Genomic DNA, 23,894 nt, shown 5'->3' with positions numbered 1-23,894 from the left:
GTAAATTCAAAATAAAATGTACAAGAATTCATTTGGTTCAAAATAAAGGTATAAGGACTTGATTAAATGTAATAAAAGTACAAACACTTATTTATATATTATGCTTTGAAAAAAATAACAAAGTACGGCATAAGAGTTTATTTAGTTCAAAATAAAAGTACAAACACTTAATTAAATGTAATGAAAGTATATATTTAATTTAAAATATAAATATAAAAATTTGATTAAAAGTATAAAGATTTATTTGTATAAGAATATACAAAAAATTTATTTGAGAGTATTTCTCAATACGTACGAACTAATTCATTTTTCCTTTCTCACAACAAGTTCATAATGAATTTAAATAATATTATTCTTTTTATCTTAACAATATGAGATATTGACATATTATAAAATATCACTACATGTTCTAACACGTCCTACATACAAAACAAGGCAGAGAGGAACGCGTGTTACCTTGTTCTTTAGTGGCATACCTTCAATCAGGACTCTGGTAATTAAGTAAGTGCATGGGCTTGTACTTTCTGAGTTTGTGAACTACATCATCGGGCAGCAGTAGAAAACAATGATCCTATGAACTAGTAAAACTAGAATGATATAGAAGGATGTTAACACAGTTAAGTTTGGGGAGATGATAATCAAGAAATATTAACCGAACCAAATGTGGCAGCCAATGTTATTGTCCTATCTCCCAAGGCAATTTTCGCACCATTATGGAGTTTTGCCTTGGAGTAATTTTGTAAAAATTATGTTCTTTCCTCCTTGGAACGTGGAAATTACTTACTCCTCTTTTCCATTAACCAATAGATTGGTAATTTCATATAAAAATAAATATATGACCATTAAATAACACTAAAATGTGAACCCTAAGCATAATGTTTTTTCCACCCCTCTTTTTGTTTAATTTTGTCTCTTTGCTTTTGAGCTTGTTGTTAATTGACCTAAAACACCCAACAAGCAAAAAGAGGGGGAAAAAAAAAGTCTAAAGAATAAAAGCTATTGTCTCAAAAAATAACAAGGAAAAAATTGGGCTTTTTTCCCTTTAATTTTATTTCTTTTAAACATGATTTTAATGATATATATATATATATATATATATATATTCATTCTTGCTTCCATTGAATAAAGCTAACTGAGATATAAGAATTCAGTATCATATACATGCGAGGGTCATCAAGAAGGATTGCTAATTACATAGAGATAGTTTCACTACATTTTAAAATTACATTATCGATTTAGAACTTTGATTTTAAAGATGTGAATAGATATTTTACAACCGGATATCTTACATTATCTGACTCTATTAAGTAAAATTACTATAATCTATAATCGAATTCGGGTAGGATTTGAATAGTAGAACTATTATTCGTCACGGATTTGAGTAATGATTTTAGAATACTCACTACTTAAATCTAATTATAAATCATATATTTTAATATTAAAATTTAATATCATATTTTTTTATTTAAAAAATCCTTATACTTAATATAATACTTACTAAAATTTATTAATCATTTGAAATATGACTTTAAACCTAAATTTATCTTTTTAAGGATCAACTTTAATATTTATTAAATATGATACATAAAAGTTTATTTTAAAATTATTTTAATTTAGTTTATCCCTGAATCAAATGTAAATTGATTGCCTATTAAGCCGCGATCATTGGCCCAAACAAACCCAAGCCGCAAGCCTAGTTTTGTCAATTAAGGATTGGGCCAAGGCCTATCATCGTACTACCCGACCTGAAACACGTTTCTTCTTCTTCAATGATTAGGAAAACCAGCTAAACCGCCTCTACACATCTATAAAAAGAACCCTGAAGTTGATAGCTTCGCACACTAGCATTCTTCCTTCTTTTTTCTTCACAAATCTCGTAGAGCATTCTCTAGTTCTTCTTTATTTCCTTGTGTGCAACAATGATGGTGTTTTCCAAAGGCGATGAAGTTGAAGTGTGCAGCAACGAAGAAGGCTTCTTGGGCTCATACTACGAAGCCAAGGTGATATCCCGACTGAAGGACAGCCGTTACAAGATTCAGTACAAGAACTTGGTCGAAGAGGGAGATGACTCTCGGCCTCTGGTTGAGATAGTTACTGCTGACGAGGTCCGACCAGCGCCTCCAAAAACCATAGGGGAAACTACTGGGTTTTTCTTTTATCTCCAAAGAGTGGATGCTTTCGACAATGATGGTTGGTGGGTTGGGAGGATTACCGGGAGACAAGGGTCAGGGTATTTGGTCTATTTTCCTACCACCGGGGATGAGATCTTGTATCCTGCTTCTCAGTTGAGAAATAATCTGGAATGGTGCGATGGCAACTGGGTTGCTTCCAAGTAGAGCTTGTTTTGATCACTTCTTTTCTCAGGGCAAATTTCTGTTATTGCTTCAATCTGTTTCTGTTTCTGTTTCTGTTCTTTCTTTTTTTCCTCTAGTTCTAGGAGTTATTTGCGTTCAAGATTTTTCGATTATAAATTTGATGAAACACTGCTGTGGTAATCGCCAACGTTGATGGCTCCTTCTGTTTGATTTTATCTTCTTCCCTATCTGATTAATTTCTTTTGATTTTTTTTTTAATGTTCAAAAGGCTTTGGCGCTATGTACTTTGCTAATATTACTTAATCAAAGTCTAAACAAAGACAAAACATTGCTTAAGAACATTAACATTTGTACTTAAAATATTAGGAAAGGTGCGAAAGGAATCAATGTTTTAAAGCAAGCATTCGAAAAACAAACTTTTAATTCATCATGGGTTTTGATTGGATTTAGTTATTTGTTCTTTTCATCGCCTTCTCAACGTATTATGTTTTGGAACGTGATATTCTTGTCATGCATGATCCCTCACCTTCCAAAGTAGTTTTATCATAATTAAAGATTTTAATTTTATTTAATATCTCTCTCTCGCGTATTTACATCAAATATTTAATTTTATGTTATCGATTAAAACAAGTAATATTAATATAAAAATTTAATTATAATTAAATACATAAGGTAAAATTAAAAACGAAATCAAATATAATATATTTTCTTGAACATGCGTGTGATCAAAGCAAAAAAGGACGTGTAATAGTGTGACCCCTTAAAAACATAATGTGTTTTTCACCTCTGCTTTTGTTTTAATTCTGTTTCCTTGCTTTTGAGCTGTAGTTAATTGACACAAAACACCAAAAAGGAAAAGGTTGAACTATGCTGATGCCAAGGACGGTGACAATGAGGGAAGAAAAGTCTAAAGAAGAAAAGCAATTCTCTCATAAATCTTTGATTAAAATCAAAATATTTTTTTAATAATACTATCATATTTTATAGTATGAAAATTAAAAATTTTATTTGAAGATCTATTAAAAGGGGAAAGATAGAACAAAAGTAAAGATTATGGTCTCTATTTTTGACAAGTGCTCTTTCGGTTATGGAGGGGAAAGGAGTGCTTGACATTGTTCAGACAATGTACCACGCAACAATTCTAATTCGGGGGAAAGACTAACGAACAATGCATAAAAAGAATCTTAATATGTCCGAATTGAATTTTGATAATTGCCCGAAATCTCGGACCAAACTACGAGGCTTCAGTTCCTTTGTGTCTAGTACAAATAGATAAGCCATTCCATTTTCAGAAACTCTCAGTCATTGCTACCACTATCACCATCAGGTCCATCACCACCTAAACCACCACCACCACCACCACCTAGAGGTGGCGCGTGAGGCAGTCTCTGGGACAGTCCTCCGTCGGTTAAGTGACAGATAAGGTGGGAAGGAGGTGATGGGTCAAAAGCTTAGTTGCAGAGAAAACCATGAGACTGCTTTGTTCAGTGCTGTTCAGACAGGTGACTTGGTGATGGTGCAGGCAATGGTTGAAGCAGAGCCAAATACCTTAAAGAGGACAACTAGATATGGGAAGTCGTCTATTCTGCATGTGGCAGCTATCTATGGTCAGATCGAGGTGGGTTTGGTGTTTCTTAATTGATTTTGCTGGATTTTGGGATTTTCTCTGCGTTATTTTGTTTTTTTGGAGGGGAGACAATGTTGATGACTTCGTTCTGGGATTCTTTTGTTTTGATGTTTGGTTTGATCATTGGTGTAGGTTCTCTCATTTCTGTTAGATCGATGTCCCAATTCAGATATCTTGAATCGCCATAGACAGGTATACGTTCAGACATGGAATCCTTGTTTTGCATGTTTCTGATAGATTGTCTTTTGATTTCTATGTCATGATCTGTTATGCTTGTGCTTGGTTTAGACCCCGTTGATGTTGGCTGCGATGCATGGGAAGACTGATTGTGTCAAAATGTTAATCCAGAGAGGAGCATATGTATGGCAAGTTTTGATTCTTTTTTTTCTTCTGCTGCAATTTTTTTACTACTTTGTCTGTTACAAAGAAATTGATCGATGGTAATGTTTATAATTAATCAGGTATTGATGTTTGATTCACTCCAAGGAAGAACCTGCTTGCATTATGTCGCATACTATGGTCATTTTGATTGCCTGCAAGCTCTTCTTTCTGCTGCACGTAGCAGCCCCCTTGCAGATTCTTGGTCTCTCCCTCTGACACTTACAAAAAGTGGCAAAATAATTGGTGAACTGTGTGATTATTCTCTGATTGTGTAATGGCATTGCAAATTTGTAGGGGCTTTGTAAGATTTGTTAACATAAGAGATGAAAATGGTGCTACTCCACTGCATTTGGCGGCTCGCCAAGGATGGTCTAATTGTGTTCATGCCCTCTTAGATAATGGGGCTCTTGTTTGTGCTTCAACTGGTGGAAATGGGTAATTATCTTGCTTCCATTCTATTGGTTGATCATTTTCAGTTGTGAATTTGAATTGATTTTAGGCCTCTCTGCAGCTACCCTGGCAGCACTCCTCTTCATTTTGCTGCCTCTGGGGGTTCTATAGAGTGTATCAGGAAATTGCTTGCTTGGGGAGCAGATAGGCTTCAGCCAGATTCATATGGGTAAGCCTTGATGAGCAAATGTGGAAAAGGAGGGAGGAAATTCAATTTTTACTTTCTTGTTTTAACAAATAAATTAAAAGAAAATTCCAATCATGACTTCTGCATTATTATGGACTGATGTGAGATTAGCCAAAGTGACAATACCTTTAGTTTATCCGCTTAGAGACCGTGGCTCCGTGCACACTGGATATAGCTTTCATGGTCAAAAGGTCGATTTGATTTTAATGAAAAGTACCTTGATTTCTGCTTGACACTTAAATTATAAGCTTATGATATGCCAATTAATATAAACTTTCAATCCCCAGTAAAGATTAGATGCACTCTCAAACCCAAAAATCTGTAGGAAAGTGAATTTTTTAAGACTTTCTTATGTTTTAGGAGAGCAGAATTATGAAATAATTTCTTTTCTGATTAAAATATCAATCGGAACTCTTGTCAATAGTATTTATATCATGAATGCAGCAGTACAATACCAAAACTATGATAACAAATACTGTTGAACTTCCATTCAACACCATAGGCATTGATTTGTTTAATACTTTACTGTTTTTGTTATCGATTAACAAAACTAGTTTCGGGCATCTGGCTTACATTTCTGCAGGAGAATACCATATTTAATTGCTTTGAAGCACAAACATGAGGCATGTGCTGCTTTATTGGACCCTGCATCTGCAGAACCTCTTGTTTGGCCATTGCCTTTAAGGTTCATAAGCGATCTTAATCCAGAAGCAAAAGAACTGTTGGAGAAGGCCTTAATGGAAGCAAACCGAGAGAGGGAGAATGTCATTTTGCAGGACACAATTCACGCACTTCCATCTGCATCAGATTCTGAGGTCGAAGCAGATCACGATACTGCCTCTGAGGTAATCTCAACCTGGACAATTGCAGTTTTACTTTCACATCAAAACAAAGTGAAATTAAGATGTATCATGTATGGATTGAAAGGTTATCAGGTGTGAATAATCCAAGATGAATAATAAGGGAGCATCACCATCTGATTTGTTCTATATATTACATAGTGGAAATTTTATTGCTAATTTTGGCTTAAAAGAAATAATACCTTGAGTAGTGATGTGCAGGAATAAAGAATTAATATTCTATTAGGAATATATATGTTTTTCTGTTTTTAATTAACAGATGAATCTTCTCAAACAGGCTAGTGATGTCGATGTATGCTGCATATGCTTTGACCAGCTATGCACAATAGAGATTAGACAATGTGGTCACCGGATGTGTGCTCATTGCACCCTAGCTCTTTGCTGCCACAAGAAGCCCAATCCACTAACATCATCTCCTGTAGTCCCAATTTGCCCCTTCTGCCGCAGGGGCATCACCCAACTAGCTGTTGCCAAAATCAACAACAATGAAGCTGAAGCAGCTGAAGCTAGTCCTTTAAGGCTGAGTTGTGGAAATATCACCAACAATGATACAGGACCAGAATTTAGCCCCTCTAAGCCAATTAAATCTAGGAAGTCCAATTTCAGTGAAGGAAGCAGCAGTTTAAAGGGTTTATCAGCCATCAGCTCATTTGGGAAAATGGGTAGCCGCTGTAGGAAAAGTGCCAGCTGAATGCAGTGAAGGGAACGAGAAGTTCTAACAAGCAACAGCCATGGATCTTCTTTCCTGTCTTATAGGTTGATGAACCAGCCAAGGTATTGATGTTCATGTTGCTTCAGGATGGAGACTATATTTGGTATGCTCTTTGAACTACATTTTTTAATAGTGGTTCGTATTGAATATAATGAGCGATGATGAGCACAAGAGTCATTAAATACTTTTGCAAAGTTCAAATCTGTAGAATCTTGTCGATGCAGTCTGCTCTGTGGAATGAAGAAGCGATGGAGTACTATTTTTCCCAAGAAACATAATGTAGTCATATTTTCAATGGATGCTTGTCATTGTTGGTTATATAAACTTTAATTACTTAAAGCCAACTAAGTTTATTGTCCTGCATTTTGCTTTGCATTCCTTTAAAGCAGAGCTGTGAGTCTGACGGACCAGTGAGGCAAGCTTGGTTTGATCTATGTTTGTAACTTCTGCAAAGCTGATTGTGCATGCAATACCGTTGCAAGGGAAAAAACCTTTCGTATCTTTAATGAATCTCGTCTGCTAGCAGTATAGTTAAGACATGGATTTGTAGTTTAAAGAACGAAAATCAGATGAATAAATTTTATAAAAGAAAACATAATAAATGTTCAGTGAGAAGTCCTCATTTGATGAGTTGACCACACAAACATGAAAGCAGTAATGGAACTCCATATCCATTGCCATGTTCTGATAGTTCTCTGTCGGATTTCCTACCATCTTCTGCACTTAATGCAGCATTAGAACGAGGAGCAATATGGTCGCCGATGAAGAGTGAATTGGGTTCTGAAGTATGCATTACCTGTGAGAAATCATCAGGTTCATAGGCAGTAGGGGTTTGATTCCTTCTGTAAATGTTGGCGGCTCTCCTTTCTACTTCAAGAAAGTGACCAAGAGACTGAGCGTTGTTAGTGTCCACGGCGTCGGTGCTTTGTTTTGAACATAATGAGAACAACCAGGGCCTAGACTTCTGGTCTCTCAAGGTTTCTGTGGTTCTTCTCCTGGTTGATCTCCTAGAAAGCTCCAGAAAGCTAGACACTCCTAAGAGGCTTCCAAGCGTGATGCTATTGTCATGGAAGAAAGATCCCGTGGACTGAAATCGTTACAAGAAAAAACAAAGAATTAATCAAAAACACAAAACCTGGTAAATCAATTTAAGTCGTGAAATTTAGCTTTCTTTGCTTCCAAACTCAAAAAAGTGTTGCAGATTGTCTCGTTTTTTTTTAATAAAGAACAAGCAGAGATGGGAACTATGTTTTTGGATCAATGCATGCAAGAATCATTGCAGAAGCTTGGAAGTGACAGTTTAATGATCTTTGAGACCATGCTTTGGGACCCCCAAAGTGACCTCACCCAGCATGACAAGCCACTTTAAACAGATCAATCAGCTAGTGATCCGAGGTCTTGTGGGCATCTACCCTTTTGTTCTCATTGTTAAACATATTGATATAAGTTTAATATAATGCTGGGGCAATTGAAGAACACAATGCAGTCAAAACACAATCATAGTAAGACCATGTGAAAAAGGAGTAAAGCTGCTGCTTCAGGCTTTGCTATTTAATGAATACAGACGGAACACCTGGACAGGAGTGAAAATCCCTCACAAACTTAACACTACTGTACGGAAAGCAGAATTGAACATTGATAGAAACGGTGCAGGGGTGCCCCTGCAGTCTGGCTTTCTCCTAGTGAATGTCAAGAGTTTTCAGGATTCAGGAATTCAACAAACAAAGAAAAAGGTGGTCACTAACTCACTGTAGTTACAGTTAGAACTTCAGTTAAAAGCACAGGCTGCCCTGTTGATTGTTTTTCGTACATTTATATGGAAAAGGAAACAAAAAATCAAGCATTTGTCCTCTAATATAAAGTTTGTTAAAGCCAGTTGGCTACAAGGTAGTCGCTTCTCTTCCGTTAAAAACCAAAAGAAACAGGAAAATCTTTGTATTAAGGAGAACAAAAGACTGACCTGTGTGTCAAGATCTGAAGAAGAAATGCTAGAGGAACTGGGAGAAGCAGTAAGCAAAGTACTGAATGAAACTGAACCAGAGAAATCACGAGTTCTCACCAACCCAATTCTTGCATTCAATGGTTGAAGGCCTAGCGGCCACCCTTCTTCCTGCACCCACAAAAATGTCTCATTCATCATGTCACCTTCTCAATACAGCAAACAAAAAACCAGAAGAAAGTAAGAACCATCGGTCTGAAAAAGAGAGACAAGTAGTACCCGTTGAGCCATGAGATTTCACTTCTTTTTCCAAGTACACTGGAAAACCGCAAGGATTGATTGATGTACTGAGAGAAGTCACCTCAGATAGAGAATTAGATTTTATTTCCACCATCGAGCTCCATTAAGAAAATCGAAAGAAAAAGGGTTGAAGAGAATGGCAGCTTATAGTACAAAACAGTGAAGATCAAAGAACCTAGTAAACTTTCCTTCTCTAACCCAAGCCAAAGAGCATTTTCAGTTCAAACTGAAAATTACATCACAATCAAGAGAGAAAGAGCAAGGGGGAAGGAAAAAGAAAGGGACGTGTTACCGTTTTCACTTGGACATCTCCCCTGGTGACAAGACAGAAGGGCAGGAGGAAGGAGAGGAAGCGGAATAATTTTTTGTCCCGGGGCGAGAGAAAAGAGGAAATGGCAATGCAGAGCGGGCCAGGGTCTTGGCTCTTGACGGCATGGCAGGGCCAGCATCTTTCCCATATGACCAAAATACCCCTTATAGTTTCATGCCCTTTCTTCCCAAAGCTCCCATGTTTTTGCCAATTCCCCATCATGTTGGAACTTTCATTAATGCAATGTAAACAAAAGTTTCTGCTATGTTAGAGAGGATCTAAGGACTGTGGGAATGCAAATTATTGTCCCAAGGCCCAATATATGAATCAAGAGTCCAAAAGCTAATGGTTCTACGGACGTTTGAGCCTGCAACTTGCGTATTTCATCGTCGAAGGAGTGACATTTGATCATGGAATCTGGATAATTTCCATCCCTAACAATTGTGTTTGGTGAGAAGGAAAAATGAAAGAAAGAGAGAAACTATAAGGAAAATAATGTTTCTTTTTTCTTGGATATAAATAAGAGAAGAAAAATGACGAGATTTGCATCTTTCCGTTCTTTCTAAATCAAATTTCTTAAAAAATGGGAAGAAATCACTTATTTACTTAAATAATTTATTTATTTATATTTAATATATTATCTATTTATATACTATCATTTTATCACAAAACATTAACTTATAAATATATAAGTTTTATAAAATAAATATTTTTAAAATTATAAATATTTATTTTCGAAAATTCCTAACTTCTAAATTTATTTATCAGTGAGTTAACAATATTTAATTCAATAACAATAAATAAAATCTATACACCCATTCAATTTTTTTTTAATTTTCATTTTTCATATCAAACATTAAAAAATAATAATTTTCCTTTCTCTTATATTTTTTTTTAATTTCCCTTCCTTCCTACCAATTACCAAAAATAAAACAATCACATAATTGATGAAATAAAAGCCCAGATTTTATATTGATAAATATCAAAATCAAACCATCATTTATTAAAAAAATTGGCATCATTATGAACTCCTACCTTTTGGGGACCCTGAAGCCATTTCTGAAAAAGCTAGCACGCCCGTTGTCAATTTTTAAATATACGGGGGAGGGGGCAAAAGTTACCGTTAAAAAGAGCTGTGAAAAAACATGGAAAAAAGGAAAATGGTTCTGCTTTGGTGAACATGAACTGTTTCGTCCTGTATTTCGAGAGAAGGGGCGGATTACCTTTCTACCCTTTTGGTCCATAAGCTCTGTTCACTGTTCAGTATGTTGTTGTAGCTCTGTTCCAAAGGCTTTCTTAACTCCTCAGACGTTTGATTCTTAAAACTAATGAATGATAATAAAATGCTGCTCCAGGAGCACCAGAAATGGTGTGTGGCTCCTCCCCTCATGTGTCATGTCAATCATCAAAACAGAGATACTCAGCTGGGAAACTTTGAATCAAGACCAGTTCATTATTGGCTATTTGTCAGTAATAAATTTACTTGTACCAGTGCACCAGGGAACAAACAGAGTAGCTACTAGCCTGAGTTTTAACTCCTGGAAGACAAAGCATTCTATTTTAAATTCACCAGGGAACTCTTCTTTTTTTTCTTCCTTTAATCATTTAAAAAGACAAGCTTTGAAGGACAGATGAGTAATATGGGGGGCAACTAGCATTCTTGACCCCCAGATAGCATTTTAAGCTGAAATGTTCTATCTCTTCTTTTTTGTTTTCTTTTTACCTGCTCATGTTATAGGCAAGAAATCTAAATTGCTGGATCTCTCCGGCTATGATTCTTCTAATGTCAGAGAATTAAGGGCAGCATTAGGCGAAAACAATGAATGGGTATCTTTATTGCCGAAATTGGCTTGCACCAGGACGATACTCTCCAATTCCTAGCAGGTCCTGCAAATAATGTTCACAAAGATCTGAACTTTAAGCAGAGAACGTAACATATGAACATCACAGATTCACAATGAGTCAGTTTCTGTGTAAATAAATCTTCATTGGTACGAATAAACTGATGCAATAAGACTTGTAGATTATGGTTTCCTAAGATTGAAAAATGGGGTAGAACAAAAGCACTATATTAGCACCATATTTCTGATTGTTGATTAGCTTAAGGATCGTTTGTTAAAGGAAACCGCTTTATGCTGGAAAAACACTAGTATATGGTTGTAACACTTCTTAACTCCGCATCCTCAATGACCTCTGAGAAATCAAAATCCCACCATATCCCCTGTCTTAGGTTAAATTTTTTCTTTTTACATGGAAATTGCAACTCATGCCAAGTCCATATTTTCACTAGTGACAAATAACAAGTTTCTAGAGAATCCAAATAAGAAGTCATTGTGCAAGCATGAACATTAACACCCTGAAAATTTCTAACTCAGACTAAATACTTGAACTTTACATAATTTTTAGCAGGATTAATATTTCCAGGTAAACAAACAGCACGTAAAATTTGGGGACAGCATTTAAAAATGAGATTAACCCAAATTTAAAATGCCATATGAAACCTGGACTGGAAATGTGAGAGTAGTCAAAAGAAAATACCCACCTGACATGCTTTGTTCTTAGCTCTAGTTTCTGCTGTACTTGGTATATCATGGTTTGGTTTTAGAAATCTCTTCTCCCTCCGCTCACACGATCCCCATCCATCCGAGAACCGTCCACCCCTAATAACATGATGAAAGAAAATAATGCAAAAAATAGTCGTAAACATCAAAGAAGTATGATCTTCAAGAGCTTAAAATGAACATACTGCATATAAGCCCGAACCACGAATTCAGCACGCTGAACATTTCGATTGTCATCGAATTCAATGTTCTTGTCTTTGATTTCAAACGAGAGATTGAAATAAAACGATATTTTCCTCCAACCTACATAACATGAACACACCCATTTTACCTTTTAATGTCAAATTATGGAAAGAGTAAAGAGAAGAACCAGACTTAAGTTACCTGATTTTTTAATGTAAGGATTTCCAGATATCATAGTATAATCAGATTTCTCCAATATCTGTTCATTTAATGACACATTATTTTGTTCAAATGTTAGGTAAATTTGTTTTCTAAAACGCTAAAGGATAACTCTGATGGTAGAAGCTTTAATTACCGCCATGGCTGCATTCTGATACTCCTTAAACAGCTCAACCGAAGGAAACTTTCCGGACAAGCTATGCCTCATCCCTTCCTTTTCATCACTCCTTCCGCAACTCTCCAGAGACACCTCCGATCCATTACCTCCTAACCCCGGCGACAAGTACGTCTCCGGTGACCGGTATTCCCGAAAAGAAGCGATTGGGGTCCTCTGCACTATTGCCATCGGGCTTGACTCGCTGACCTCGGAAGCGCAAGACCTCGCTATCTTGTATGGCCGGTGGTAATCTTCACCGGCATTAGCGAGTCGCCGGTGATTGGTGTTAGGTGAGGAATAAAGGTGATGGCTAGGGTTTTTACGGGGGATTTTTTGGGGCGGAGAGGTGTGGGATACGGGGGTGAGCGGGGATTGGTGGTTGGGGAATTTGATTGCTAAGGTTTTACGGTGTTTGGAGGAGGAGTGGGAGGCGGCGGCCGAGTCGATTACCGCCCACAATGCGGCGTCGTCTAGGTCTTTGTCTTCGACGGTGTAGGTTATTGGTGAATTTACTGAGTTCATTTTTGGAAACAAGGAGATATCTAATTGGATTACGGATTGCTTTTCTGGACAATGCAGCGAGATTTTCATGCGAAAGCGGCGCGGGGAAATGGATCTGTTTTTGAATTCAAATCTGGAGAGGGAAGTAAAACGTGGTCGTTTTTAGGAAAACCTCCCCGAGGCTTGCCCGGTACGTTGCTTCTCTGGGTCAAGGAATTCAGGATTCGTTGGGTGGCATTTGATCCAAATGTTTGTTAGAATGGGCCAACTGGTCCAAACAGAATTGGTCAGGCCCACCTCAGTTGAAAAGGTTTAGCCACATTTTGTTCGGGTTTCATTGTCCAACACATTAAATAAACTTTAAAAAAAATTAAATCAATTTATTTGTTACTTTTTAATTTTTTTTAATTTCAAAATTAAAATAAGAAAATCGTTTTCATATGTAAATTTTTTTTTATGTTTGAATGAATTAATTCTAGTTTTTAGGCATTTTCATTATTTATCTAGTAAATTTTGAGAAAGCAAAAATATAGAAAAAAAATTAAAGGAAAAGCCTAGTAAACTAAATCAAGCTTCAAATCTCAAAGAGAAAAGGATAACAAAAATCAATATTTTTTCATGTTTGGAAGAGGAAAAATATAAAAATTTTTTAGAGTCAACGAAATTAAATTTATATTTAAGAAACTTATCTTACATCTTCAAAAAACGTAAAATAATATTCCAAACCGTTTGTCATCTCCCCCCTCCTCTCTTTGACATGTCTATCGATCTATCCTTTTCTTGACCTCCTCTGTCAATTAGTGTAAGAATCTATATTTTAGACATAATGCTAAAATAAATTCTTAAATTATTTAAAGATATTCAAATAAGTATTTATTCTTTTATTATGTTTAATTAAAATTTTGTTTTTTTATTTTTAATTAAATAAATCTTCATATCTAATAATTGACTGATTGTCATTTGTAAAAATATTACTTGTCATTTTATATCTATATGTTACTGATATGACATTAATGTGAAAAGTGAAAAATATTATATGATTATATTATCATGCCAAATTAACATGTCATGTCATTACTAATTATTGTATGTCAACATAAAACGATATTTTAGCATTTCATATTAACGTCATGTAATATAGAATACAAATGATATTTTGACTAAATTAATCATTTATCATAAAAATTTATTTAACTAAAAATAAAAAATATAAGATTTATTTGACTCAAAATAAAATTACAAAAACATAATTAAACGTAAAAATATATATATACAGATTTATTTGAATTTTTTTAAATAGTTTAAAAGTTTTTTGTATATTGTGCCTATATTTTTTAATTTATTCAATAATAAAATATATTAAAATTTTCAATATAATTATTTTTTAAAAAAATTATTTTTGGTCAAAATAATTTCCATTATCTAACCATACCATAAAAAAACTATTTTTCACCCAGGGGTTAAAACAAATTGTAAAAAGTAAGAAATGGAAAATTTGCTCTGCCAACGCGTGAATTTCTTTGCAGTCTGTACGCCAATTATAACGAACAAACCAACCTGACCTGAATCTTTTGAATTTTTAAATCTTCAATCTTTGAAAATTTTCAACGCCGTTTTTTCGAAACGCTGAAACGGGGAAGCGGTCTCTTCATTTTCATCTTCGCCGACGCCGATTGCATCGAAATCATTGTTAAGGTCAACGGCTTCTCCATTTCTCCAGTTGGCTCTGTTAGTGATCCTCGAATCGTCTTCCACGAACACCTTGAGTTCATCGACAGGCCACTCGAATCCCCGAACCTCTCTTTTCAATCTCGTCTCTGTTTTTGCCTTCTTTGAACAACCGATCTTGGATGAGACTGCCGCCAAAAGGACCGGATGTAAGTAATCTTCCAGCTTCTTTTTAACCGTTCCACTCTGTTTCGAACTCACTTTCAATTGCGAAGAGTTTAAGCCTTCCCTGCAAAGGGGAAAATATTCAATTAATCAAACCAGATATTCAAAGGAATCGGAGTCGCTTTGACTAGACGGTGAGATAAAAGAAAGTACCGCGAAGTGTGAAGCGAGGGAGGGCGGAGGAGGCGTTTTTGGATGTCTTCTACGGTGGCCAAAGGAGCAGAATCTTCCATTCTTATTTTCTCTGTTGTGCTTTTCGCGCCACAAATTCGAACTGAACCTCAGTCATGAACCTGTAACGTCAAGTTTTAAGCCTGTTTTTTTTAAAGGAAATATTAAAGCCTGAAGCAGCTTCTTATCGTTAAAAAATAAATAAATTTAAAATAAAAAATTCTAAAAATTAAATTCTCATAAGTTTATTTTGAATTTTAATGTTTATATATTTATGAATTGAAATTTTATAATTAGTTCAGTGATATTGCATAGAATTGCCAAAATAATTTATTAGAATTGAAACAGAAAATAAGATAAAACAATGGGAACAAAAGATTCGAATTTTGACCAATTATGAAATTATAATTGAATTCTTGAGTTATGAAATTCGATTAACATAATTAGTTAATCGACAAAACGAATATGATAAAAAAGCTTAAACCTTTACAAAATTAAATTAAAAAAAACCACTCTTGCAGTTTTATTTAATTGCATGGGGCTTGTCGTGTAAAATTCTATACATTCCTGTGTATAATTCATATTCTAAAGTCAGAAGCTTTGTTGGGTAAAAGGAAGGGAAATAAAAAAAAATTCTTAGAGGCGGCCGATTCTACGTGGTAACCCGAAATTTTGGTAAATCCTGATTTCACCTCCCACTGTGGCCGTGACGATTACTAGGCCCCAAGCTGTCGCTTGCGTATGGTGATTTCCATGGCCGCCAACATCGAACCAAGACCAAGAAGCAGACCAAGAAGACGACGGCGTGGCGGAAGAGATAGAAGGTGAATCGCCGTATCTTATTGAGGCAGAACTTGGGTTGGAAGCAGAAGAGATAGAAGGTGAATCCCCAGCTCGTATCGAGGAAGAAGCATTTAGGTTGCTAGCAGCGGAAACAGAAGGCGAATCACCATGCCTTAGGGAGGAAGAATTCGAAATGGACGGTGACTCGCCAATCCCAGTATCTGTACGAGAAATTTGAGCAAGCTCTTCTTCTGGAGGGGTTACACTTCTCTCTACATTGTTGTGGTTGTGGTTGTTGTTGTTGTTGTTGTTATTGTTTTTCTTTGGAAGTGGGGGCAAGCCTTTCTTGTTGTTGTTCGCTCGAGGGCTCTCTTCTTTGGTCGGCGATTCACAGTTAGTATTAGTTTGCTGCGGCGGGGATCGTTTTGAATGCCTTTTCGAATGTGCTATCGGCATTGATGGAGCTTCACCTCTTATAGTACCAGGCCATGGGATTGCCACCGAAACATCTTTACATGGGAAGTACTCGTAACCCCGAGCAGTGATAACACTTCTTTTCCCTGCGCCTGTATTCCGAGACTCATCGTACCTCCAAACAAATACCTGAGAATCTTCACTTGCACTTACGACATATTTTCCATCTGAAGTAAATGAAGCTGAGATTTGGCTGCTGGTATTTCGAAACCCTGACAGACAACCAAGAACGTATGCATTATTTTTTACTCGAACTGACAAGTAAGAAAATAAGTCTCCAATGTTTTTTTCTTGAAATGATACCTTTAAATTTGTAAATGACATCTGAACTATCCAGAATTCGTATTCGAGAATCAGCAGAGGTAATGAGTACTTCGGATGGATTAATTGGGCAAAACTGTTCAGAAGGAAAGCCTTCAGGTTATAAGTAATTTAACTTTAAAAAACAATAGGGGAATGATAGAGTATATGTATATAAACTTGAATGCAAAATTGGTAAAGTTACCTGGAAACCAGTAATCTTTTTAGCATGAGCCTTCTTCTTGGTTTGAATGGTAATCTGTTCTAACTGAGTTAATTTGTACTCTAGATCATCAGTTCAAATGAGAATAATTATAATGTATACATGGTGAGATATTAAATTTTGAATAGAAAACTGAATGCAAATTTGAACCCCAAAGGGCAAACCATACCCTCAGTAGCGTACATGCGACAAGTGCCCTTATGTGAACCAATTATAGCACCCTTCAGTAATGAAAAACATATATAATTTAGAAAGGGGAGGAGATTATCTTCGAAGAAAACCATTTCATAAAAAAATTTAATCAAGTCAATCAATATTGTGAAACTTCAAGGGAATAGTATCATATAAACTTGATTAGCATGTCAAATCTTATAAGGTACCAAAAACACCTCTAAAGAATTATACCCACGGTGAAGTTAAACTACAACATACAGAGTCTATAATTATCAAAAGATAATTAAGGAGGCAAAGCCAAGTAAAACCATGAATGTTGTACCGAGATGAACAGTTTCAGGCAATCAGTAGACAACAAAAGTTACTTAGCCGGACCTGGCCATCGGGGGTGTAGCAAGCAGAAGTAACCATTTCATGTAGATCAGTCCAATCAACAACTTGCCTATCTGGTATGTTCCAAATTCTAACTTTTGCATCAAGTGAACCACTTATGAAATAATCGTCATCCATGGGATTGAAATGTATGCAAGTTACTACCAAAAAAAAACAGAGACCAAAAGCCATTAGTTGGTTTGTATTTTGATAGACTCAACATGAGCTTTAGTTGAAATTGAAATGGAATGGTATCTTACCATAGTCATTGTGGGCAAACAATTTTAAACAGCTCTTTGATTCCAGGTCCCATAATCTAACAGTTTTGTCCATTGAAGATGAAAGCAGTTGCTGCAAATTCATAAAAGTCACCCTACGGGTTATATATATATAGATTGAATCTGTGGATAATACGTGACAAGCATTCAAAGACATGGGCCAATTAGTTGATTGGAAAATAAAAACTATTTGGTTTTATCTGGATCTACTACATTTTCTAAATATAAATGGTAAGAATTCTAAGAATCAAACCTGAGATCTAGACCACGACAAGTCTAGAACATCATCCAAATGGCCCTTGAAAGAACACACTGGTTTATCTGACAGGGAAAACACAGTTTCTGGCACATGGACATAATCAGGAATTTGATTGCCTTTTTTAGTAGATGAGCCCTTTCCCTTCTTCTTTTTCTCATGTAGGTTACCTACAGCTTCCAAAAGTCCTGATTGATCTTGGGACATGGAGAGCGATGGATGAATTGGTGAACTAGAAAGCGACGGATGAAGTGGGGTTAAACTGCCTTCACTCATCGACATAACCTCACATTCTTGAACTTCCCACACATGAATTATCTTATCCTCACCAGCACTTGCTAAAAACCTTGTATCAGTACTAAACCTGATGGTCCAAATCGATCCCTCATGAGCTTGAATTTCTTGACATAAATGTAAAGCACTCAACTCCTTATAAGCCTTCCCTGTTTGTCTAACTTTCACCCACTGGTTATTTCCGTTCTTGGTGCCATTCTTGGGATCCGGAGCTAACACAATCTCCCTTTCCTTCTCACCCCTCAATGTCATGGAATTGGCCACCCCTTTTATACTTCTCAACACGGCTGCACCTCTTCTCTTGCTCATCCTCAAACTCTTCGAAAGATAAGAATTAAACTTCCGATCATTTCCGGAATCACCGATCATCCTGTTAACATTTTCTCGACGCATTAACTCCTTTACCACTGGCGAATACCCCACACATTTCTCAAATTCCTCCATTGTCAACTGCTTCCCTGTTTGAAGATCACTTAGCTTGTTCCACATCCCATCTTGATCATATTCATTAACTATAAACTCTTTCCCTGTATCCAAATTCTTAATCAAGAAAAAAGCTCCGAACCTATTTTTTGAAAACATGGAGGTTAAGCCACCATTTTGCTTAATTGTATGACTATTCCCTACATCTTTAGGGGAAGCTCTAATGCTTTCCTGGTACGGATACGATTTTGCATGTGGGGTTGATATTAAAGAATATGTTCTTGTGAGACGTTGCTTTGATATGGAACCAAGAAGCACTTCTTTTCTTTTCTTTTCAATGGAAAGTGACTCGATCTCACCTTCGGACCGGGACCGTACGAACAGGATGGGAAGCGGAGAGTGAGGCAGTTCCGATTTCGAAGAATCTTCATTGTTTTCTTGATTTTCCATTGTGGAAACACTCGTAACGGCTACGGGTACTTGAGTTGTTGTCTGAACCTGACAGTTAGGGACCTTGTTGGAAACCACACGTTTGAAACTGAGAAGCTCTTTGTCAGGAGATAAGCCCATTCCTTGGAAAAGCCGCTGCCTCCGTTCCTTAACGGACCCTGGAGACGCCATCCAAATATCATAGTCAGGAGACATTGGGGTCGCTTTCGTCGCAAAAGCTCGGAATTGTGGAGTATGAACCGACGACACTGCGGAAGCGAAAGAAATGCGGCAATCATCGAAATCTTCATCTTCATCTTCGGAACCAGAAGAAGCCAAGTCTAAAGGCACAACGGAGGATATTCGATCGTAGGATTCAAAGAACTCATCGTCATCGTCTCGTAGACCATCCCAATTCATGGTCATAGTTTTCCTTCGATCCATCTTGCGACTATCCATTTCATCACATTCGATGAAACAAAAAGAAACCCTTTTCAGATTGAAACTTACGTTTCCAAAGAAAGATTTGGATTGCAAAATAAATCTCGATTCCACTAATCTTTGTTCTTTCTTCGTTTGAAGTGTTTGGGAGGGATTGGGAAGGAAAGAGAAAGGGGAAGGATGGAAGAGAGAAAAAGAAGGGACGTTCCCGTTTAAGGAGTGGGGAAAAGGAGGAGAAACGGTCAAACAAGGTCGTTTTAGTTATGACATGTATCCTGATTCAGTCCCCTCACGTCTATAAGGTGGAGTTGTGCATCCGCATGAAGTCGCCGCGTGTTTCTTGCTACCTTCTTCATCATTCAATGGTCATGGTTCATGGTCTCCCACAAACTAGTTTCATGATTGGAATATCTTACTTGTGATTTTTTTGGTACAAATTAAGCAATTTTCAGCTCTAATTCGGTCAAAACTCAACTCCAACTCTTTAAATTATGGGTGTTCATTGTGTTGATTCATTAAGGAATAGATTTTTTTTGGAACAGAAAAGTTACATTCATTGCCCTGATGAAACCAAAAATAAATTCCAAATTCTCATCCTGATGGGGCTCAACCTCGAATCCCAACACAACAATATTGACATTAAAGAGACCGACTGCCACACAACGCCAGCCGTGACCAGCCTGCAACATCCCATGCTCCAGAACATTAAGGAATAGATTGAAAACCCAAAATTGATTTCCTTTCCCCTTTTTTCAATAAAGAAAACAAAACACTGAAACAGGGATTGAATTGAGAGGAAGGCATGTGTGGTTGGGCCTTGTCTTGAAGAAACAAAACGGATGGGTTTAGTAAGTGTTTAGGCTCGGGCTTGAGTTGAAAAGTAGAGAGATTTGTCACTTGGGCCTTGGGATGAAGAAACAAAATACAATTCGTCGGCAGCAGGATTCGAACCTGCGCGGGTGAAACCCAACAGATTTCAAGTCTGTCTCCTTAACCACTCGGACATACCGACTATGGCAATAGCCTTTCAGAAATTTATGACTTAATACTTTAATATTTATGTGCTAGTTAATTGCACAATTATGCAATTTAGCAATCAATCTCCATGTCTTATACACAGTTCCTTAACTTTTTGGGATGTCCTTTCCAAAAATGAAGTATATTCACACCATTCACACTGTTAAAATTTTCTTGGATTTTTTTGTGATAGTTACTAATAATTTTTATTAATTAATTAAACCAAAATTAATCCAAAACAAATTTTCATTATTTTATTTATCTACATGCAAAGAAACTGCAAGGTTAGATTTCTATCCCAGCCTCAAGTCTCAAAGCCTTCAATTATACACACATACACACATTTAAAAGATGCAAAGGAAAAGGCCCTAAATTTCATGTCTATGCTTTTTCCTATTTATATATTCCTTCAAACTTCTCTTCCATATTTTTCTTCAAGAAATTAAATCTATAATTATAGCACTTTACCAGATTGGTAACAACTTAATAACTTAATTCTAGGTATTTCTATTTTATAGTAAAATATCAGAATGTGCTTAAAATAATAAATAAACATTACAAATTTTTTTTTAACAAAAGAAATCTAATCTTGTAATTTAAAATCTTATAAAAACAACTAACTTTGACATTTCATGAACACCATTTTCCTTAATTGGAAAAAAATAATTATGCAAAAGTTTCCATACAAATGATAATATGATAGTTTCATATACATACATATGTCATTCTATGCATTTCAAGAAAAAAAGTAAATAAATTTTTTTAATATAACAACTGACAGATAGTTAGGAGTGCTACACAGTCTATCATATTAACCTTTTGAAAAGAGGGTAATAACCCATGATACGCATACACTAATATATAGGGATACAAATATATAATGTAATAGATTCTCTAGAATTTTTTTTTTTCATTAAAAAAAGTTAAGGATTTTAGACTAACTTTTCTTAAAGAATTTTCATAAAAAAAAGGGACTTTGGATGTATATTATTTTTTATACAAGACCCTCAAATATAATCAAAGAGTACACAATCATTCTCCAATTTAAAAAGACATGATTTCCATTGTTCTTGAGAGAGTCCAAAGAGAAATCTAAATGAAGAATAATATCTTGATCAAAAAGAGAAAGAAGATTAAACTAAATTAGAAGCTTGATACCAAAGATGGCAACTTCTCTTTTATTCCAAGTCTAGAAATAAATTCCAGCTCTTCTTTAAAGGAGTATAACACCTTGAGTACAAAAGAAGCTGGGGTGCAATAAAGTTGGAACTCTTCTACACATCTTTTCTCTTTATGTTTTTTCTTGGTCTGTACTTGCTTATTGCATCTTTTTCTGCACATTAACTTTACAGCAACATTATCATAAGTTTCTTAGACCAATTACACCATGAATGGTGATCATAATCCAGGAAAGTAAGGAACCCAAGAAGGAGAAAATGATAAAGAAGAATTGCATATATCTGCAATAGGATTTTTTATTTCCAGCACTGCACCAATCCTCATATGAACAAAATAGATTCTCATTTTACATAATTCATACCAAATTTGAGTAGATATTATTATTCTACTAACAATGAGTTGGTAAAAATCAATGGTTGTCTTCGTTTCGAGCTTTCTTGACCTTGCGGTGGAAATCAGCAAGAAGAGGTCTGGGAAACAAGGACTCGATCTCTAGTGAAAGATCGAGTTGCAGATTCCTGCGAGTAATTGGCGATGACGATGCTTTTCTTTTATTTGATGGGAGTGGCGCCGGCTTGGGTTTTCTCGGTGCAGGTGGGCATTGTTTGATCACTGGGATTTTGTGATCCAAAGATGTAGGAGTTTTGAACCCATCGTCGTCATCTGTTGCCTTGAATTCTCCTAGACATGGCTTCTTCTTTTCGCTTTCCGTAGAAGCTGTAACGCTGCATTCTCCTCCTTTTTTCTCTTCATCAACTTGCGGTTCCTTCTTAGGATCATGTGAGAAAGCTGTAGCCTGAGCACACTCCTCTCGAAACTCCAATGCGGGTCGTTTCATGATACCTAATTCCATCCCTTCTTCATCATCTTTAGCCAGGAAGAGCTCTGAATTTGACATGCTAAGAAGGGAAACCTGGCTGAATTCTGCGTACATTTAAGATCAAACTCGCCAGGAGAATATTGAGAAGGGAATGAGAGAGAGAGAGAGAGAGAGAGGAGGAGGAGCTGCTAAGAGACAAAGCAAGGCGAAACTATAAGAAGGGAAAAGATGTTTGATATAGAGATCCTAAACAGAATGGAATATAATCATCAAATCACCATCTTTTTCCCTTGTTTCTTTACTCGATTTCTCTCTCTGTTTGCATATTATTTTAGATTTTCTTCGAGGCTTTTTTCTACACTTTTGGTGAGAGTAAGAGAAAAATAGGAGGAATCAGTTTCAGAAGACACAGCTTATAACGAGAGAGAGAGAGAGTTTTTAGTTTTGTGCGCATCGGATCCTTCGCCCCAAGAGGTTGCTTTGAAAGCCTCCGCATTCACCAACTACCCTCTCTCTCTCTCTCTCTCTCTCTCTCTCTCTTTCATGTAAAAGAATTTTAGAACTATAATATCTTTGTTTTGGCACTTGCTTTTCTCTCTCTCTCTCTCTCTCTCTATATATATATATATATATTGTTGATGGTTTCTACGAACTTTGATGCATCTATGCACGTGGTTTGCTATGCATTGGGGACCATTTGGGAGGGAGGGGGTGTCTTTGACATGATAATCAACCCCATCTCATGATATTATCATGGAACTTACAGCAGATGCTTTGTTTATCTTGCAAGCAAGAGACCAACTAACTTTGACTTTGTATTTTCTTGTTACCCAACTTTGTGTTTTTTATATTGTTTTTAATGTAATTTCCCATATGAAATCATTGTCAAAATTCATATCTTTGGATTCATAGGATGATCAATTGTATTCTTTGTCCAATGTATGGATCAACTTCTCCACCACTCGTGTGGTATGAAACTATGTTGAATATAGTTCTTACATTTCAGTCAAACCAAAAAAACTTAATACACGGGATTTCCTTCACCTACTCCCCCCTTCCTTCCCCCCCACCCAAGGGAATTCTATGCAAATTTTGACATTAATTTGCTTTGTTTAAGGGGTTTGGCTAAACACAATGAACTTACTTACTTTTGCTTGATTTAGGCACTAGGTAAGGGGAAGGCTTTTGTTTTTCCTTTCTCCTTTTTTTGGTACAAAGAACTCTATGCTGAGCACTTGAATTCTGATAGGTTTTCAGGGGTTTTCAAAGCAAACAGCTCAGTTAACAGAAATGGCATATCCTCTAATTAACTGATTCAGCTAACTCTTTGCAGTACTTACTTGTTTTTGCTAAAAGATCAACAAAATTTAGCCCCCCATCTAATATTTGCACCATAAATGCTACCCAAACAGGCTTTTTTGGGTGCTTTAAATTTTCCTTTTTCTCTTGTAGCTTAGCCCAGGAGAGTGTTACATCATTAGGTACCATCACCAAAAATCAAAATGGGATGGCACCACAACGTTTAAAAGCTAAATTATTGGTACCTCTATTAGTTGCATTTAATATTCAATATTGTAGTAGAAAGCAACTAGTTGTCAACAGTTAGATTTCTTCAAAAAAGATTGAAAAACAGAAAATTTGGAGGGCAAATATAAAACCCAAAAT

General features: G+C 36.1%; 7 protein-coding genes and 1 non-coding gene across 10 annotated transcripts; 2 read left to right on the top strand and 6 right to left on the bottom strand.

The window, feature by feature from the left end:
* The first annotated feature begins 1,919 nt into the window (after positions 1-1,919).
* On the top strand, positions 1,920-2,336 carry LOC110420801 (protein AGENET DOMAIN (AGD)-CONTAINING P1). Its single transcript, XM_021434176.2, has one exon. The coding sequence runs from the start codon at positions 1,920-1,922 to the stop codon at positions 2,334-2,336; it is 417 nt and encodes a 138-aa protein (XP_021289851.1).
* Positions 2,337-3,283: 947 nt separating this feature from the next.
* Positions 3,284-7,038, top strand: LOC110420768 (putative E3 ubiquitin-protein ligase XBAT31). Its single transcript, XM_021434139.2, is given in 9 exon segments — positions 3,284-3,933; positions 4,075-4,134; positions 4,231-4,302; positions 4,404-4,525; positions 4,618-4,758; positions 4,835-4,942; positions 5,544-5,805; positions 6,098-6,486; positions 6,488-7,038. Coding segments are annotated over 9 exon segments (1,386 nt in total). The 5' UTR covers positions 3,284-3,753; the 3' UTR covers positions 6,540-7,038.
* On the bottom strand, positions 7,019-9,138 carry LOC110420769 (60S ribosomal protein L36). The gene is made up of 3 exons (XM_021434140.1): positions 8,751-9,138; positions 8,493-8,642; positions 7,019-7,619 (listed from the first exon to the last, which is right to left on the bottom strand). Exons 1-3 carry the CDS (start codon positions 8,760-8,762, stop codon positions 7,152-7,154), a joined length of 630 nt encoding a protein of 209 aa, XP_021289815.1. The 5' UTR covers positions 8,763-9,138; the 3' UTR covers positions 7,019-7,151.
* Positions 9,139-10,081: 943 nt separating this feature from the next.
* On the bottom strand, positions 10,082-12,743 carry LOC110420776 (peptide transporter family protein). Of its 3 annotated transcripts, XR_002445563.1 has the most exons (6): positions 12,181-12,743; positions 12,027-12,084; positions 11,828-11,945; positions 11,624-11,741; positions 10,805-10,968; positions 10,082-10,619 (listed from the first exon to the last, which is right to left on the bottom strand). XR_002445563.1 is itself a non-coding variant. In XM_021434144.1 (5 exons), exons 1-5 carry the CDS (start codon positions 12,721-12,723, stop codon positions 10,915-10,917), a joined length of 891 nt encoding a protein of 296 aa, XP_021289819.1. In that variant the 5' UTR covers positions 12,724-12,743; the 3' UTR covers positions 10,082-10,914. The 3 variants fall into 3 exon arrangements, 1 of the variants encoding a protein (XP_021289819.1); XR_002445564.1 differs by having other exon boundaries at positions 10,082-10,968; positions 11,845-11,945; XM_021434144.1 differs by having other exon boundaries at positions 10,082-10,968.
* A 1,502-nt stretch (positions 12,744-14,245) lies between these two features.
* Positions 14,246-14,847, bottom strand: LOC149526913 (uncharacterized). The gene is made up of 2 exons (XM_089784320.1): positions 14,749-14,847; positions 14,246-14,659 (listed from the first exon to the last, which is right to left on the bottom strand). The coding sequence occupies exons 1-2, from the start codon at positions 14,826-14,828 to the stop codon at positions 14,290-14,292; spliced, it is 450 nt and encodes a 149-aa protein (XP_089640446.1). The 5' UTR covers positions 14,829-14,847; the 3' UTR covers positions 14,246-14,289.
* Positions 14,848-15,204: 357 nt separating this feature from the next.
* LOC110420946 (Transducin/WD40 repeat-like superfamily protein) lies at positions 15,205-19,542 on the bottom strand. Its single transcript, XM_021434378.2, has 7 exons — positions 17,624-19,542; positions 17,353-17,443; positions 17,096-17,253; positions 16,716-16,767; positions 16,529-16,608; positions 16,327-16,420; positions 15,205-16,235 (listed from the first exon to the last, which is right to left on the bottom strand). The coding sequence occupies exons 1-7, from the start codon at positions 19,229-19,231 to the stop codon at positions 15,403-15,405; spliced, it is 2,916 nt and encodes a 971-aa protein (XP_021290053.2). The 5' UTR covers positions 19,232-19,542; the 3' UTR covers positions 15,205-15,402.
* Positions 19,543-20,143: 601 nt separating this feature from the next.
* TRNAS-UGA (transfer RNA serine (anticodon UGA)) lies at positions 20,144-20,225 on the bottom strand. Its single transcript has one exon. It is a non-coding gene; the product is annotated as a tRNA-Ser (tRNA).
* Positions 20,226-21,643: 1,418 nt separating this feature from the next.
* On the bottom strand, positions 21,644-22,805 carry LOC110420594 (uncharacterized). The gene has a single exon (XM_021433961.2). The coding sequence runs from the start codon at positions 22,341-22,343 to the stop codon at positions 21,819-21,821; it is 525 nt and encodes a 174-aa protein (XP_021289636.1). The 5' UTR covers positions 22,344-22,805; the 3' UTR covers positions 21,644-21,818.
* Positions 22,806-23,894: the final 1,089 nt, after the last annotated feature.

Source organism: Theobroma umbraticum, unplaced genomic scaffold (assembly GCF_002168275.2).
Source record: "Theobroma umbraticum cultivar Fairchild unplaced genomic scaffold, ASM216827v3 scaffold_86.0, whole genome shotgun sequence".
Taxonomy (NCBI): domain Eukaryota; kingdom Viridiplantae; phylum Streptophyta; class Magnoliopsida; order Malvales; family Malvaceae; genus Theobroma; species Theobroma umbraticum.
Note: the sequence above shows the minus strand (reverse complement) of the source record. Positions and strands in the feature narration are given on the sequence as shown.

What these genes read in the sequence shown, in the direction of transcription:
- LOC110420801 (XM_021434176.2), top strand. Translation starts at nt 1,920, where the DNA reads ATGATGGTGTTTTCCAAAGGCGATGAAGTTGAAGTGTGCAGCAACGAA.
- LOC110420769 (XM_021434140.1), bottom strand. An exon ending in CTTCAGATCTTGACACACAG is followed by an intron (nt 7,620 to 8,492) that starts GTCAGTCTTTTG and finishes TAACGATTTCAG; the next exon opens with TCCACGGGATCTTTCTTCCA.
- LOC110420776 (XM_021434144.1), bottom strand. Translation starts at nt 12,723, where the DNA reads ATGAACTCAGTAAATTCACCAATAACCTACACCGTCGAAGACAAAGAC. An exon ending in TCCTTACATTAAAAAATCAG is followed by an intron (nt 11,946 to 12,026) that starts GTAACTTAAGTC and finishes CATGTTATGTAG; the next exon opens with GTTGGAGGAAAATATCGTTT. An exon ending in GTGGTTCGGGCTTATATGCA is followed by an intron (nt 11,742 to 11,827) that starts GTATGTTCATTT and finishes TCATGTTATTAG; the next exon opens with GGGTGGACGGTTCTCGGATG.
- LOC149526913 (XM_089784320.1), bottom strand. Translation starts at nt 14,828, where the DNA reads ATGGAAGATTCTGCTCCTTTGGCCACCGTAGAAGACATCCAAAAACGC. An exon ending in CCCTCGCTTCACACTTCGCG is followed by an intron (nt 14,660 to 14,748) that starts GTACTTTCTTTT and finishes TCCCCTTTGCAG; the next exon opens with GGAAGGCTTAAACTCTTCGC.
- LOC110420946 (XM_021434378.2), bottom strand. Translation starts at nt 19,231, where the DNA reads ATGGATAGTCGCAAGATGGATCGAAGGAAAACTATGACCATGAATTGG. An exon ending in GCTACACCCCCGATGGCCAG is followed by an intron (nt 16,768 to 17,095) that starts GTCCGGCTAAGT and finishes TCATTACTGAAG; the next exon opens with GGTGCTATAATTGGTTCACA. An exon ending in AAAAGATTACTGGTTTCCAG is followed by an intron (nt 16,421 to 16,528) that starts GTAACTTTACCA and finishes CCTTCTGAACAG; the next exon opens with TTTTGCCCAATTAATCCATC.
- LOC110420594 (XM_021433961.2), bottom strand. Translation starts at nt 22,343, where the DNA reads ATGTACGCAGAATTCAGCCAGGTTTCCCTTCTTAGCATGTCAAATTCA.